This window comes from Phyllobates terribilis, unplaced genomic scaffold (genome assembly GCF_046119375.1).
Source record: "Phyllobates terribilis strain yellow unplaced genomic scaffold, ASM4611937v1 Scaffold_4__5_contigs__length_816908805, whole genome shotgun sequence".
NCBI classification, from domain to species: Eukaryota; Metazoa; Chordata; class Amphibia; order Anura; family Dendrobatidae; genus Phyllobates; species Phyllobates terribilis.
In genome coordinates, this window is record NW_027362764.1 from 174,301,149 (window position 1) to 174,318,248 (window position 17,100).

A 17,100-nucleotide genomic window follows, 5' to 3' on the forward strand; every position below is an offset into this window, starting at 1 on the left:
TGCCATTTAAAAATTTGGGGGAGATTCACAAGGAGTGGACTGGAGTCATAGCTTCAAGAGCCACTGCACACAGACGTATCCAGGACATGGACTACAAGTGTCTCATTCCTTGTGTCAAGCCACTCATGACCAATAGACAACACCAGAAGCGTCTTACCTGGGTCAAGGAGAAAAAGACCTGGACTGTTGCTCAGTGGTCCAAGGTGTTGTTTTCAGATGAAAGTAAATTTTGCATTTCATTTGGAAATCAAGGTCCCAGAGTCTGAAGTAAGAGTGGAGAGGCCACAATCCAAGCTGCTTGAGGTCTAGTGTGAAGTTTCCACAATCAGTGATGGTTTGGGGAGCCATGTCATCTGCTGGTGTAGGTCCACTGTGTTTTATCAAAACCAAAGTCAGCGTAGCCGTCTAGTAGGAAATTTTAGAGCACTTCATGCTTCCCTCTGCCGACAAGCTTATTGGAGATGGAAATTTCATTCTCCAGCAGGACTTGGCACCTGTCCACACTGCCAAAAGTACCAATACCTGGTTTAAAAGCAACAGTATCACTGTGCTGGATTGGCCAGCAAACTCGCCTGACCTTAACCCCATAGAGAATCTATGGGGTATTGTCAAGAGGAAGATGAGAGACACCAGACCCAACAATGCAGACGAGCTGAAGGCTGCTATCAAAGCAACCTGGGCTTCCATAACACCTCAGCAGTGCCACAGGCTGATCGCCTCCATGCCACGCCGCATTGATGCAAAAGGAGCCCTGACCAAGTATTGAGTGCATTTACTGAACATACATTTCAGTAGGCCAACATTTCAGATTTTAAAAACATTTTTCAACTGTTGTTCTAAAGTATTCTAATTTGCTGAGATAATGACTTTTGTGTTTTCATTGGCTGTAAGCCATAATCATCAACATTAACAGAAATAAACACTTGAAATAGATCACTCTGTTTGTAATGACTTTATATAATATATGAGTTTCACTTTTTGTACTGAAGAACTGAAATAAATTAACTTTTTGATGATATTCTAATTTAGTGAGAAGCACCTGTATGCACCAAAAGCAGGCTTCAGGTTTTGCATGAAAGGACAGATGAGCCTTAGGTCTACATGTATAACATTTTTAGAAGAAACGTCTGGCATGATATGCTCCTTGTATCAATAAGTCACATTCCATTCTCCTTAACCCCCTTTAATTGAGTACAATGCTCCAATAACATTTTATTTTAATACAGAATACATGAAATAGTCTTAATCTCCTTTATTAGTTGTACACATACTTCTGTTGGCAATATTAACATAAGTTTTCTTAGGTACCATCTTACTAGTAAACACTGCTTTTCCAAGCTTGGCTAGGCAACCAGTGGCTCCCCATTTTCAGTAGACCTGTCAGTCTGTGCAAGCACTGCCATCCAGTAGACATATCATATAGTGGTAAATATACATGTAAGGCAATAATGACAATGGCTATATTCTCTGTAACGTCTATTGTTATTTTGTGCTCTGATTAGCAGCTTGCATAAATGACAGGCTCTGGCACATCCAGCTGCTCATACGTAACAAAACTACAATATTCCCTACGTATATTAGAGTACGTGAAGGGTGTTCCTCATTTTACAAAGTATAAAAACAAAAACTTAAGACATAACGGTTAAATATCTAACGGGCTAACAATGGTGAAATCTGAATCTTTGCTGTTGCTGCTGCTGTCATCATCTGGGCTGGAGCTAAGTATACTTGAAGGTGTGTTTCCACCCATGAGGGGGTCAGAGAAGGTCAGTGCATGCGGTGAAGGTTCTTTCTTCTGGTCTATAGCTTTGTGTTTCTGCAATGTATCTTTTGGCTGTAAGTCTTGGTCATAGCCAATGTTGTCTTCTTCCTTCCGGATCAGAATATAGTCTTCTGTGTGCCGAGACTCTGTGTTTTCAGACAAGTCATCTTCAACCTAAGAGAAATATGCAATTATGGTTAACAAGCTGTACAGTTTTGCAGATTTTATCCATTATTTTATTCTCCGCTTTCCAAATTATTATGCCAATTGGATTTAAGTGCCATAAAGATTTAATTTTTCGTTTTTCAAATAAACTTCATGGATGGTATTGTGTCTCAGGGCTCTTTGGATCACTGAAATCAATCTCAAACACTTGTGATAATTAGTTTACCAGGTGAGCCCAATTAAAGCAAAACTACTTAAAAAAAACATTCCACATTATTAAGCAGGCCACAGGATTCAAGCAATATGGGAAATAAAAATAAGCTCTCTTTTGCTGAAAAGCATCAAATAATGCAATGCCTAAGACAAAGTTTGAAAAGATTAGATATTTCACAAAAACTTAAGTGTGATCATCGTACTTTGAAAATATTTGAGGCTGATACAGAGCTGGGTTCATGCAGATAGAGGCATAATGAGGAAGGTTTCTGCCAGACAAATTCATCGGATTAAGAAAACAACTGTTAAAATACCATTACAAAGCAGCAAAAAGGTACTTGAAGCTGCTGATGCCTCTTGAATTCCACAAACCTCAAGGTGTAGGATCTTCTACAGCAGTGTTTCCCAAACCCCATCCTCACGGCCCCCCACAGGTCATGTTTTCAGGATCTCCTTAGTACTGCACAGGTGAGAGAATTCCTGATGCCTTGATGATACTTCAATCACCTGTGTAATACTAAGGAGTTCCTGAAAACATGACCTGTGGGGGGCCGTGAGGATGGGGTTTGGGAAACACTGCTCTAGAGGCTTGCAGGTGCACATAAGCCTACTATTCGTCCACCCCTAAATAATGCTAACAAGTGATTGCAGTGGGCCCAGACATACATGAAGACTAATTTGAAAACAGTCTTGTTTACTGATGAGTGCCATGCAATCCTGGATGGTCCAGATGGATGGAGTAGTGGATGGTGGGTGGATGGTTATCATGTTCTAATAAGGCTGCAATGTCAGAAAAAAGGTGGTAGACTCATGTTTTGGGCAGGATTCATGAGGAGAGAGCTGGTACATTCCTTCAGGGTCTCAGAAGGTATGAAAATGACCTCAGCAAAGTATATAGAGTTGCTAAATGACAACTTTCTTCCATGGTAAAAAAAACAAACCATGCCACCCATAGCAAAATCATCTTCATTCATGACAATGCACAATATCATGCTGCAAAGAATACCTCTGAGTGATTGGCTGATTGAGCATAAAAGGAGAGAAACTGATGGAGTGGCCACCATTCTCCCCTAACATCAACCCTATTTAGAACCTTTTCAGTATCCTCTAGCAAAAGATCTATGAAGCTGGAGGCAGTTTACATCAAAACTGCAGCTCTGGGAGGCTATTCCGACAGCCTGCAAAGAGATTCAAGCAGAAACTAACCAAAAACTTACAAGTTTCAACAGGTGCAAGAACTGTGAAGGTGATATCAAAGAAGAGGTTCTATGTTAATATGCAACTTCGCCTGTTAAGACGTTCCTAATTGAAAAAGCTTTTGATTTCAGCAAATGTGACCTGTTAATGCTGCAAATTCAACAAATTACCATTTTCAGTTCTTTACAACCTAAAAAATGTTTGGAAACTGTGCATAATAATTTGGAACAGTGCATTTTGAGGTTTTTTTTTAGCTTTGAACAAAAATACTGTTATCACTGGGAGGTTTATCCAATAAAATTTGATTTATACTCTAATGGTTGATGATTTGAACATTATACTGACTCATTTGCATTGACCATTTAGAAAAAATCAGAGAAAAATAGCATTTGCATAATAATTTGAAACGCAGTGTAAAAAAAAGTCTTGCAAAGTTTCACCTCACTTTCACAGTGTTAGATGGTGTAAGATGGCCGCTGGACAGGTCCTTGAGGGGAGATATGTATCATCGAGGTTGATAGCTTCGGTGATGTAAACCCGGGAAAGCATGCTCCAGCACACGTAGTGCTGAGAGGGTTAATAGGGCGTATCAGGGCCAGTTTTTACGAGCAGTCATAAGAGATGGGAGGTAATGGCTGCTCACATAGCCCCACCCCAGCGTGTGGTTTTAGTAAATAAAATGGAGACCAAGTGTCTCATTCAGTATCTGTGGCTGGAGGTGTGGAGACCCCCAGCGTGTTTGTGCTAAAGGACATTGACGTGAATGGGGGAACACGCCATATTGTATGGACTGTTTATGTTGTTTGTTACTCTGTGCCGGACAAGGCTGTGTTTCGTTTACTTCTAAGAGTGCGGTTTATGAAGTTGCAATAAACCTGCCTTGGACATTTTAAAGAAACCACTTCCTGTGCCTACCTCAAAAGCAGCTGAGTGAGTACAAACCCTACAATTGGTGCTAGAAGCATGGGCACGAATCCCAAGGAGCAGTGTGACTGCTACAGGAAACCATTTATATCCTGAGTGAAGACCATCAGCCAGCAAGGAACGTCTGGCAGCATGGAGGAGCTGATAAAGCAACTGGTGCAGCAGCACAAGCAGCAGATGCAACAGCACAAGCAGCAGATGGAGCTCCTAGCCGAGGTGATCCATGGCAGGGCAACCGTCCCACCCCCAAGTCCAGGTGATGACTGACACGTCAGGAAGACAGTAAGAAGAGCCTGACAAAAGATGACCCCGGGGGAGGACATCGAGGCGTTCCTGACTGTATTTGAAAGGGTGGCGGAATGGGAGGAATTGACTCCAGAGCAGTGGGCGGAGGTTCTGGCGCCATATTTAACAGGTGAGCTGAAGAAGGTCTATTTTGACTTGGCCTTGCAGGATGCAGAGGAGAATTCCAAATTGAAAACTGAGATCTTGGAGCACTTGGGAGTGACTCTGACTGTCACGGTGCAACGGGTGCACCAATGGGCCTATTGCAATGACAAACCTTCCTGGTCCCAGATGTTCGACCTCCTACGCCTGGTCCAAAAGTGGTTGGAACCTGAATCTTCCTCCCCAGCACAGATGGTGGAGAAAGTGGTCACGGACAGGTTTATACACTCCCTTCCGAGGTCGGTGCAATCCTGGGCTGCCCAGGGAGATCCCTGTAATGCTGATGACCTGGTGGGGTTGGTGGAAAGGTACCAGGCAGTATAGAGTTCCTTGGGGAAGCAACGGGTCGTAGCGCCTCCATACTGGGGTTCCCAAAGGGGGGCGGACACCCAAAAGAGGGGCACTAGAGCCACATCTGGGGGGCGTCTTAGAGCCCAGGAGGGGTCAGAGTTGCTGCAAAGGCCCCATCTAATGTCGTAATTTGTTGGAGGTGTCATACCACAGGTCACATTGCCGTCCGTTGCCCCATGACCAATAAGCCAATGAACTGCAGCGTAGGACGGCAGTGCTCGTATTTTTCATATCCTGCCTGCAGTGCCGTTCCTCAACCAGGCGAGGGTCCGCAAGCATGCCCCGTGTCAGTGAATGGAGTGCAAATGACTAGTTTGTTGGACTCTGGGAGTTTGGTAACCCTAGTGAGGGCCATAATTCCTCAATGGCTGATTCCGGGGAGAAATGTCGGTGTCCGTTGTAACCACGGGGACTCCTAAGGACTACCCTGTGGCCCGAGTGGTCACAGACGCAAACTGTGGCACCGAATCTCATGAGGTGGGCGTAGTCAAGGACCTGTTGCACCCTGTTATATTAGGGTGGGACTTTGCCTTGTTTTAGGACTTGTAGGAGAAAGGAAGGATGCTGACTTGTTCAGACAACAACCAAGTCACAGCTGATGGGTTTCCTTTTTGTGTGCTTGTCGGGGATGAAGATGAGGCAGCATCCTCGGAGGCCAACATTCCTGAGCTGAAGGTATCGGGGGGAAAACTTTGGAACCGCCAAGCTCAGAGACTTAACTATAAAAGGGGCGTTTGATAATGTCACTGTTCTGAATGGTGTCGCTCAAGGGCCGGGGGCTGACACCCGATATCCGTACTTTGCCGTAAATGGGGAGTTACTATATCGAGTCACCAAGCTCAGAGGAGAGGTAATAGAGCAGTTACTAGTGTCAGGGTTGTACAGACGCAGGGTGTTGGATATGGCCCATGGACATGTCTTGGTGGTCTTCTGGGGGTAGAAAAAACTCGGGAAAGGATCCTCCAGAGGTTCTACTGGCCCGGGTGTCAATGAGAGATCATGAATTATTGTAGGTCCTGTCCCACCTGTTAGCTGACCTCCCCGGTGGCTCAGTTCCGTAGACCTTTAGTGCCACTGCCTATCATTGAGGTCCCGTTCGATCGCATCGCTATGGATCTAATGGGACCCATGGTCAAGTCCGCCAGGGGACATCAGTATATCCTGGTGGTACTGGACTATGCTATCCAGTATCCGGAGGCTGTACCACTACAAAACTCCTTTGAGTGTATAGCCCGCGAGTTGGTTCATTTCTTTTCCAGGACAGAGTTGCCTAAAGAGAGCCTAACGGACCAAGGGACTCCATTTATGTCAAAAGTGAGAGCATTGTGCAGGATCCTGCAAATCACACAGCTCAGGACCTCAGTCTACCACCTACAGACAGATGGCTTGGTAGACATATTTAATAAAACCTTGAAGGCCATGTTGAAGAAGGTCGTAAAGAAAGACGGCCGGGACTGGGACTGTCTACAGCCGTACCTTCGATTCTCCATCAGAGAAGTCCCACAGGCCTCTACTGGATTCTCCCCTTTTGAGCTGTTGTATGGCCGACACCCCTCCCGGACTCCTGGATGTAGCATAGGAGACCTGGGAGGCGGAGTCTACACTCTACAGGAGGGTAATCGAACATGTGGCCCAGATGCAAGAGAGGATTGCAGAGGTGACGCCCATTGTGAAAGAACACCTCCTCAAAGCACAAGAGGCACAGTCGAGGGGGCAGAATAGGTTGGCAAGGGTGAGACACTTCAACCCTGGGGATCGGGTACTGGTGCTGGTATCTACGGTGGATAGTAAATTCCTGGCTAAATGGAAGGGCCCGTATGAAGTACCGTATTTTTCGGACTATAAGACGCACCGGACCATAAGACGCACCTAGGTTTTAGAGGAGGAAAATAAAAATAAAAATTTAAGCGAAAAATGTGGTCATGATGCCTTGTTAAGGGGGAGGGGGTCTCCTGCTGACACTGTTATAGGGGTAATGTTCCCCAATTCTGTTAATATCCCCCATCCTGGTATATATGGCCCCCTCCTTCCTATTATACATGGCCCTCATCCCCATCCTGACATGCATGGCACTCCAATTCCCCATCCTGGCATGCATGGTCCCTCTCATCTCTCTTCCTGGTATGTATGGCACCCTTCATCCTGGTATGTATGGCCTCCCCTCACCCCCATCCTGGTATGTATGGCACCTTCATTCCTCTTCCTGGTATGTATGGCACTCTTCATCCCTGTATGTATGGCACCCTTCATCCCTGTATGTATGGCACCCTTCATCCCTGTATGTATGGCCCCCCTCATGCATCATCACTGTATGTATAGCCCCCCTCAGCATTTTAGCTGCTGCCTCATGTGCCCCGCTACTCCGCCACTTTTGCTTCCCCCATATCCCCACCACCCACAGCCACAGTATTTATGAAAATATCGGACTATAAGATGCACCCCCCACTTTCCTCCAAAATTTTGGAGGAAAAAAGTGCGTCTTATAGTCCGAAAAATACGGTAGTTGAAAAGATGGGTGACAGCAACTATAAAGCCCACCAACCAGGGTAAAGGAAGCCCTACCAGGTGTACCACATCAACTTGATTAAGCCATGGCAAGATAGGGAGCCTGTGGAAGCTCCATGTTTGGTGGCTAAGTCTGAAGCAGACATGAGAGAAGTCAAGGTGGCAAAATCACTGTCAGGTGCCCAAAAGCAAAAGTGCCGAGAGTTTCTACATCGGAACAAAGACCTGTTCTCCGAACTACCAGGTTGTACCCAGATCATGGAGCATGAGGTTCTTACGGAGCCTCATGTCCGGGTAAAGCTGAAGCAGTATCGGATTCCCAAAGCCCGCCGAGAGGTGATCTCGAAAGAGGTGAAGCGGATACTAAGTCTGGGAATAATTGTAGAGTCCAAGAGTGGCTGGTCCAGTCCCATAGTCTTAGTGCCAAAACTAGATGGAGAATGGCGGTTTTGCAATGATTATAGGAAACTAAATGAGGTCTCTAAGTTCGGTTCATACCCAATGCACAGGGTAGACGAACTGATTGAGAGGCTAGGGCCGGCCAGGTACATTACTACCCTTGACCTCACAAAAGGGTATTGGCAAATTCCTATATGCCAAGATGCCAAGGAGAATACGGCCTTTTCAACACCAGATGGTTGTTTCCAGTAAAAAAAAGATGCCGATTGGGTTGCAAGGAGCTCCAGCCACCTTCCAAACAGCCATGGACCAGATCCTATCTCTCTACAAGAAATACACAGCAGCCTACCTGGATGATATCATGATATAGCATGATCCACAGCCAGGAATGGGGAAGCCATCTGAGCAAAGTCCAGGCGATTTTGATGCTCTATGGAAGTTGGGGTTTTCCATCAACCCGAAGAAATGTGCCATGGGCATGGAGGAAGCCAAATATTTGGGTTATGTAGGAGGCAGAGGCGAGATAAAGCCCCAAATAAATAAAGTTGACATGATCCAGGGTTGCTTACAACCTCTCTCAAAAAAGCAGGTCAGAGCGTTCCTGGGCATCGTTGCTACTACCGCCGGTTCATGCCTAACTTCGCCATGATAGCCGCCCCTTTGACAGACCTCCTTAAAGGGACAAAATCGGCTATGACTAAGTGGTCTCCAGAAGCTGAGACGGCCTTCCAGGAACTAAAGCAGGCCCTGTGTAAACAGCGTTGGTGGCACCGGATTTCTCTAAAGAGTTTGTGGTCCAAATGGATGCGTCAGATACTGGGCTGGGTGTTTTCCTATCACAAGAGATGAACGGGGAAGAGCACTCCATAATGTATTTGAGCCGAAAGCTGACATGTTGTGAGAAGAATTACTCCATAATGGAGAAGGAATGTTTGGCCATCAAGTGGGCGTTGGACACTCTAAGATGAGTGAGAAGAAGGGGAACAATGCCAGAGTGACCAGGTGGTTCCTAGCCCTTCAGGATTTTAGCTTCCATGTAGAGCATAGGCCCAGGAGACTGCATGGCAATGCTGATGCATTGTCAAGGGTTCACTGTTTGTTAGTAAAAGGTGCCAAGCCCCCCGGCTTTGGACAGAGGGGGGGTATGTAAGATGTCCGCTGGACAGGTCCTTGAGGGGACATATGGATCATCGAGGTTAATAGCTTCGGTGCTGTAAACCCGGGAAAGCATGCTCTAGTACACGTAGTGCTGAGAGAGTTAATAGGGCGTATCAGGGCCGGTTTTTATAAACAGTCATAAGAGATGGGAGAGAATGGTTGCTCACATATCCCCACCCCAGGGCATGGTTTTGGTAAATAAAATGGAGACCGAGTGTCTCATTCAGTGTCTGTGGCTGGAGGTGTAGAGACCTCAAGCGTGTTTGTGCTAAAGGACACTGACCGTGAGTGGGCGAACCCGCCATATTGTATGGACTGTTTATTTTCTGTTTTGTTACTCTGTGCTGGACAAGGCTGAGTTTCGTTTACTTCTAAGAGTGCGGTTTATGAATTTGCAATAAACCTGCCTTGGACATTTTAAAGAAACCCCTTCCTGTGCCTACCTCAAAAGCAGCTGGGTGAGTACAAACCCTACACTGGGTATAGACCATCTCTCTCCAACAGCCCTATGTCAGCATGGTTAAAATCCATGATAGGTAAGTCCATGTACAGTCATGGCCAAAAGTATTGAGAATGAGACAAATAGTAATTTTTCCAAAGTTTACTGCTTCATTTTTTGTAATGGCAATTTGCATATACTCCTGAATGTCAAAGAGTGATCAGCTTAACAGCAATTACTGAACTTGCAAAGTCAATATTTGCCCAGAAAATGAACTTTAACCCCCAAAACACATTTCAACATCATTGCAGTCCTGCCTTAAAAGGAGCAGCGAACATCGTTTTAGTGATTGATCCATTAACACAGGTGTGTGTGTTGATGAGGACAGGGCTGGCGATCAATCAGTCATGATTAAGTAAGAATGACATCACTGGACACTTTAAAAGGAGGCTGGTTCTTGGTATCATTGTTTCTCTTCAGTTAACCATGGTTATCTCTAAAGAAACACGTGCAGCCATCATTGCACTGCACAAAAATGGCCTAACAGGGATGAGTATCGCAGCTACAAAGATTGCACCTCAGTCAACAATCTATCGCATCATCAAGAACTTCAAGGAGAGCGCTTCCATTGTTGTCAAAAAGGCTCCAGCGCGCCCAAGAAAGACCAGCAAGCGCCAGGACCGTATCTTAAAACTGTTTCAGCTGCGGGATCGGACTACCAGCAGTGCCAAGCTTGCTCAGGAATGGCAGCAGGCTGGTGTGAGTGCTTCTGCAGGCACTGTGAGGCAGAGACTCTTTGAGCAATGGCTGGTTTCAAGAAGGGTAGCGAAGAAGCCACTTCTCTCCAGAAAAAACATCAGGGACCGACTGATATTCTGCAAAAGGCACAGGGAGTGGACTGCTGAGGACTGGGGCAAAGTCATTTTCTCTGATTTCCCCTTTTCGATTGTTTGGGACATCTGGAAAACAGCTTATTCGGAGAAGAAGAGGTGAGCGCTACCACCAGTCTTGTCTCATGCCAACTGTAAAGCATCCTGAAACCATTTATGTGTGGGGTTGCTTCTCAGCCAAGGGAATCGGCTCACTCACAGTCTTGCCTAAAAACACAGCCATGAATAAAGAATGGTACCAGAATGTCCTCCAAGAGCAACTTTTCCCAACCGTCCAAGAGCAGTTTGGCGCCCAACAATGCCTTTTCCAGCATGATGGAGCACCTTGCCATAAAGCAAAGGTGATAACTAAATGGCTCATGGAACAAAACATAAAGATTTTGGGTCCATGGCCTGGAAACTCCCCAGATCTTAATACCATTGAGAACTTGTGGTCAATCATCAAGAGACGGGTGGACAAACAAAAACCAACAAATTCTGGCAAAATGCAAGCATTGATTATGCAAGAATGGACTGCTATCAGTCAGGATTTGGTCCAAAAGTTGATTGAGAGCATGCCAGGGAGAATTACAGAGGTGTTGAAGAAGAAGGGGCAGCACTGCAAATATTGACTTGCTGCATTAACTCATTCTAACTGTCAATATAACCTATTGGTACTCATAATATGATTGCAATTATATTTCTGTATGTGATATAAACATCAGACAAACACTAATAAAAACCAGAGGCCAGCAGATCATGTGAAAATATAATTTTGGTGTCATTCTCAAAACTTTTGGCCATGACTGTACTGATAGATCACAAAATGAGCAACGATGCTAGTCCATTATTCATAAAAATAGAATTTGCGTAATAATTTGGAAAGAGGTGTAAAAAAGGTGAATGTTCTTCTATTGCACTAAAAAGTTAGACTGAGAAAAGCTGCCTTGGTGCGCGTAATGGGCACAGATTTTACAATATCTCTACTTGGTTGTATAGATACTTTTAACGGTATACAATTTAAAAACAAAAAAGCATAAATTGAACCCAGTCCCCAGCTGGGTCCGGCCCTGGTTACAGCATACAAAGCTGCATTCACCATTCTTCTACACGCCATTAGACAAGGTCAATAAGTTTGTTGTCCTAACCTCCTAGCTGAACTCCTAAAATGCAGTAGGTCAAACAGCTTTATCTAGTGTATATCTCATTACTGTACAGTGCCCGGGCAAATAACCAAAGAAAGCTCAGTGCCAGTATCAAGCCACCAATGAATGCTGGGAGATTTCAGCTCAAAAGCCTACAGAATATGGAATGCTAGTCTGAACTAGGCTCAGGTTGACCAAGCCTGCGATTTACAGCCTTCAGTAGGCCAAACATTGATCCCTGCGGCTAATATCTATTAATGCAACCTCACAGTACATGTCTTATTAATTTCATGACATGCAAGGAAAATATCCAACTGAAGAACACATTTTACAACAATGTGTTCTAACTAAAGCCATACTGAGCTGTTTTTTATACTCCAACCAGCATATTGTTATAACATATGCTAGTGTTTACTGGCCACTGTCCAGTTGTTTAATGATGGCTGTGATCCAAGGGTAGATGGAGGACTTGCCCAAAGCATCTGGAAACACACATCTCTAGGAATCAACAAAAACTCCGATGAGGTTGAGCGGAAAAATAGAAACCTACAGACAAATGGATCCAAATAGTATGATTTGATATGTGTTGTTATGACACAGACTTGTCAGGGGTCAAATACCGAGCTCATGTCAGATTTAGGAAACATACAGTGACATGAAGCATGTTCCAACCAGTCTTCTCAGTTGCTGACTAAATGAATAATGACAGAACATACGAGCAGTAGCTCCCTCACATAATGACCTTACACATGATGCCATATGTCTTTTTGACATGATCTGGTAACGAAATCAAGTACAGGAATAATATTTGGAAGCATAGTGTGTTATGATATTTAGAAAGTCAACTACTAAGCATTAAATGGACCTCATACAGGTGGATTTCCTGTTTGGGACCCTAAGATCTAGAGCAGAGAGCCCCTAACAAGCAGTGGCACATGTAATACTAAATAAGAGGCAGATAGTGTTTTTCATAAGGTATCTGATTTTGCTGAGAGTCTCCGAAGTCACCTCTTATATTACAGGCTCTATCTGGGCCAATAAACTTTCTAATCTATCAATGTATAATCAATCAAGCTAGCTAAAAATACAGCACCTCCCTTCAAATAAAGTAGAATTTTTTTGAGAAAAATATTTTTCTATACCAGGTCAGGACATTTTGGCTCTAACATCGAGTCTTTCTCATGTCACCGTTAGAGCTGAAACGTCATATACCTTTTTTTGCCACTTTATTTGAATGGAAGCCGCTTATTTTTTGCATCGAATTTACTTTACTGTTGTCTAAAGCCTCGGTATTGCATTACCTGATGTGATTGTGGCAGTTTATGGGTCAAGAAGTCCCGCATCTCTCCCTCTTTCATCTGCATGCTGGAGCAGTAATGATCATCAGTGATGGTAATCTCCTCATTCTCTTCAGCCTCCAGATGACTTTGGTTGAATCGTAGCGATCCTTTCAAAATATCCTTTATCTGAAAATACCAATATTCTGAATGAGTTGCATCCTGAATTGTCTACCCAAGTGAGCTTAGTGTTAAAATGTAATAAAATAAGAATATTGAATATTAATTTAATAAGAATATTCAAATAAATAAGATATTGATTGAACAACTGGTCCAGCTTGGAAATATAATTCTACTTTATTAAAGTATGTCAGTAATACATAAAATAATTTGTGATCCATGTAGAGACATTTTTCGGTAAATATATTGTTACTGATAAGTCAAATGTGTTGATTCTTTTTTAAATCAACAATTGTTTTGACATTGCACTACATATAAATTGGTGTAAATCTGACAAGCTTAAAGAGCAACTACATTTTTCTATTTAATTATTGATCAACTTTTGTAAAGTTATGAATCTTTGTTATATACTTCATTACTTTATTTTGCTTCCTTGAAAGTGTCTTATCGGCCTTATTTATGTTGTCTTAGGAGCTTATTTGAATTGCAGGTCTAGCAAAGATCCTTTCTCCTGTGTGAGCTTCTCTGCACCCCCCCCCCCCCATGCTCAAACACCAATTACAAACACTATCCTAGTCTGAGCATAGGGGAGGGGAGCAGAGAAGCTCACACAGGAGAAGAGATCATTGCTAGACCCACAGTTTAAAGAGGTTGTCCACTACATCAAACATTGATGACCTGTCCTAAGGATAGGTCATCAATGATATTCGGTGGGGTCCGACACCCAGCACCCCTGCCGTTCAGCTGTTCTCGGTGTTGGTGGTCGCCGGCTGGAATTGCTCGGTTGTGGAGCTGTTTCTATTCAAATCAATAGGAGGCGGATGTGCAGTACTCGGCTACGGCCACTATCAGGAGTCGGAGCAGCTCCGAAATTGAGCTTCTCTGGCCAGCGGTGGCCGCCGACACCAAGAATAGCTGATTGGCGGGGGTGCCGGGTGTTGGACCCATACCTGACACATCTGCAGGTTCCTCTCAGCGCCAGCCTCCAACTCACATGCAGACAGGGTTGCAATATAGCAGAGCTCAGAGAGCTGAAAAAATGTGTTTGCAAGAAGAATAATTTAATTTATCCTGTTTGGTGTTAGTTACTTGTCTCACACTGGTGACTCCCCTTAATGTAAAATAATCTCAGGAGGCAGGAGTTATCTTCCAGACAACATCCTCCCCAGAGCCTGGAAGAGGTCGTTTACATATAAGAAAAACATGGATTTCTCTGGAAGAAGACATCGGATCTTAGAGACCAAGGTATAATTTTATTCAGCTCCCTATGACATGCGTGCCCATATGGCTTAGGAGGGTTGATCCTACTGACAGATTCCCTTTAAAGTGAACCTGGCAGCAGAATAATACTGCACAAGCACTAACCACCAGCATCATGTATCAGACCCTGATGTCATTTCAGCCTTATATGTTTAACTCTGAAAGGCTGCAGCTCTTCAGAGAAAACATACATTGAAAAGCCGCCTGTAAACCATGCCACTTGGGTGACTAGTCCGAAATTCCGGTCGCTCAAAGCTGCCAGGGCTGACTCTCAAAAGGATGAATGGATCGGGCAGTGCTCCATCTTCTGAGCCCTGGTTCTCAGAAACGGTGAGGGTCCCAGCAATTGGGATGTTATCCCCTATCTAATGGTTAGGGCATAACTTTCAAACTTGAGAATACCTCTATAATATTACTAAATTTGTAATACACGACTGTTTGAGGTTATAAGACAAGGCTAGATCCAATAGAATGTATAGAAAAGATTACACTCAGTCTTTATTCACTCACAATTACAATGGTTGTCCACATTAAAATAACCCCTATCTGCCCTGCTGATAAAATGGTCAGACAGGAAGAATCATGGCTGTAAAGAGACTGAGGTTCAGAGAGAATAATAATAATAATAATAATAATAATGATCTAATATAATGCTATGAAATGTAGCAATACACACCTGTTTCAGCACTGCTAGAGACACCTGGATTTTGTCTTCTCTTTCCAGCTTTTCTTGTAAGACGACATCCTGAATATATCCTGTTATAGATCAGACAGAATTGAAAAATCAGAATGGAAGTTCTATATCCTATCTCCCATCATGCTGCCTTTATTTGTGAGAAACCTAGTAGCAGCTCAGGTAAGTAGTTAAACACTTTACCAGTAAAATCAATGTGATAATTACTGATAAAAATACAGTAGAAAAGCCAATAAATGATAAGACACGTACTGTAGTTACAACGTGTAAAGAAACTAATGGTTCACCAAACATCTTCATCAGGGACTGACATGGAGAATAAAGTAACTAAAAACAAAGTACTGATTCATGAGAAACCACTGACTTGATTTCAGGAACTTAATATGAATCATAAGAAATGAGGCACAAGACCAGTAAACACCAGATTACAGAATCTGACAGCAAAGTCAATTTGTTTCTGAGTATTTTTAGTTACTAAACTACAGTATTAGTGGACTGAGCCTGTTTCAAATGTTTTATGAAGCACAAGATGCCAAGCGTACAGTTCAGCTCTAAGGGTGCGTTCCCACGTTCAGGATTTGCTGCGGTTTTGAAGCTGCGTATTTATGCAGCATTAAAAACCGCAGCGTCCAGATGTTACAGCATAGTGAATGGGATTTCTAGAAATCCCATGTCCACTACGCGTCTCTGTGCAACTGCGGAAGTGGTGCGGCTGCTCTGCAGCGTCGGGGCTGCAGCGGCTCTTTATCGTGGGAACAGAGCCTTAGGATATTAGCAACCACACATATTTATTTCAATAGGATAAGCAGGTCTGGCACCAATTACACTGGTCTACAGCCAAATTGGTTCAGCCATACAAACAGTTAAACATAAAAGGAACCTGTCAGTCAATTCATGCTGCCCAAACCACAGGCAGTATTGCCTGGTTGCACAATTGCAGCCTGATATGTTTTTCACTGAAATATGGTGACATTTCAGAGAAAACATAGTTTGGAATCCAGCAAGGGACCATAGGCAGAGAGAAGACAGCGCCGCCCCGACCGGCTTTGCTCTATTGATTGAATGGTCTCTTCCATGGGTGTACCTAGCGAGACCTGTCATACTCTAGTGGCACCAGGAAAAGCCGTCCGGGAGTGGTCCAGGACTAATCTCATCTCTGCCTTTGGTCCCCAGCCGGCTCTTCAAAATATACTTGGCTACAGTATATAATGCAGTCAGACTCTCAGTCATGCTGCCAAGGTTTGGACAACATGAATTAAGTGACAGAGTCCCTTTTATTTTAGGATGCTGAAAACAAAAATGATGCTTAAAATTTAAGGGAAAATTACCTGTTCATTATTGCATCATCAATATCGCATCATCTCAGAGAGACCAATAGAAACCTTAAAGGGAATCTGTCAGCAGATTTTTCCTACCTCATCTAAGAGCAGCATAATGTAGGAAAAGAGACCCTGATTCCAAAGATGAATCACTTAGATTACTGGGTGCAGCGGTTTTGACACAATCAAAGCTTTTACATATAGAATGCAGCAGAGCTGAGAAAGCTAACCCCGCCCACACCAGGCTCTCTGTGTACAAAGTCCAGAGTCAGTGAGCTGCTTATCACAGGGGGCGTGGTCGGACAAGTGTAGTGCATGCTAATCACAGGTGATAAAACCTTCACTATAAGTAAATAACACACAGAGTAATAAATGACACATCATTCAACTCTGTGTCTCATACTCTATCTCCTGCTATCTTCAGATTACATAGCAAAAACATGCTGACAGATTCCCTTTAATACTCTATCAGTGACACAGCATTATTGGTTAGCCATTTGCATTATTCCTATCAGAATAAATTCAGAGATCTGTCATACTGGCATTAACAACAATATATGTAGCGAAGAGACTTTTGAATCACAAAAGAGAAACTTGACTCCCATGGTCAGAAAAGCCTAAAATCTATATTTTCTCTGTAAGACCTTGGCCCCGCGCACATGCAGGAATAGATGTGCATCACATCTTACACAATGGTTGAATGAGAAAAGTAGTCTATGCATTTTGCAGTTCCAATGGTCTGGAATAAGCCGGCCGATCACCCTACCAATTACTATTTTGGCATGGTGCCTTCCAA

At 43.7% G+C, this 17,100-nt stretch overlaps 1 protein-coding gene across 6 annotated transcripts in view; it reads right to left on the bottom strand.

The window, feature by feature from the left end:
• Window positions 1-1,023: 1,023 nt before the first annotated feature.
• The window catches only part of TBC1D5 (TBC1 domain family member 5), a 741,959-nt gene continuing 725,882 nt past the window's right edge, over window positions 1,024-17,100 (bottom strand). For 4 of the 6 annotated variants that reach the window (XM_073677953.1, XM_073677948.1, XM_073677951.1 and 1 more), the window contains 3 exons: window positions 14,968-15,047; window positions 12,876-13,040; window positions 1,024-1,936 (listed from right to left, as the gene is read on the bottom strand). In XM_073677953.1, coding sequence (XP_073534054.1) covers window positions 1,643-1,936; window positions 12,876-13,040; window positions 14,968-15,047 — 539 coding nt within the window. In that variant the 3' untranslated portion in view covers window positions 1,024-1,642. The remainder of the gene's footprint in view (window positions 1,937-12,875; window positions 13,041-14,967; window positions 15,048-17,100) is intronic. The other 2 variants (XM_073677947.1, XM_073677949.1) reach the window with 1 other exon arrangement.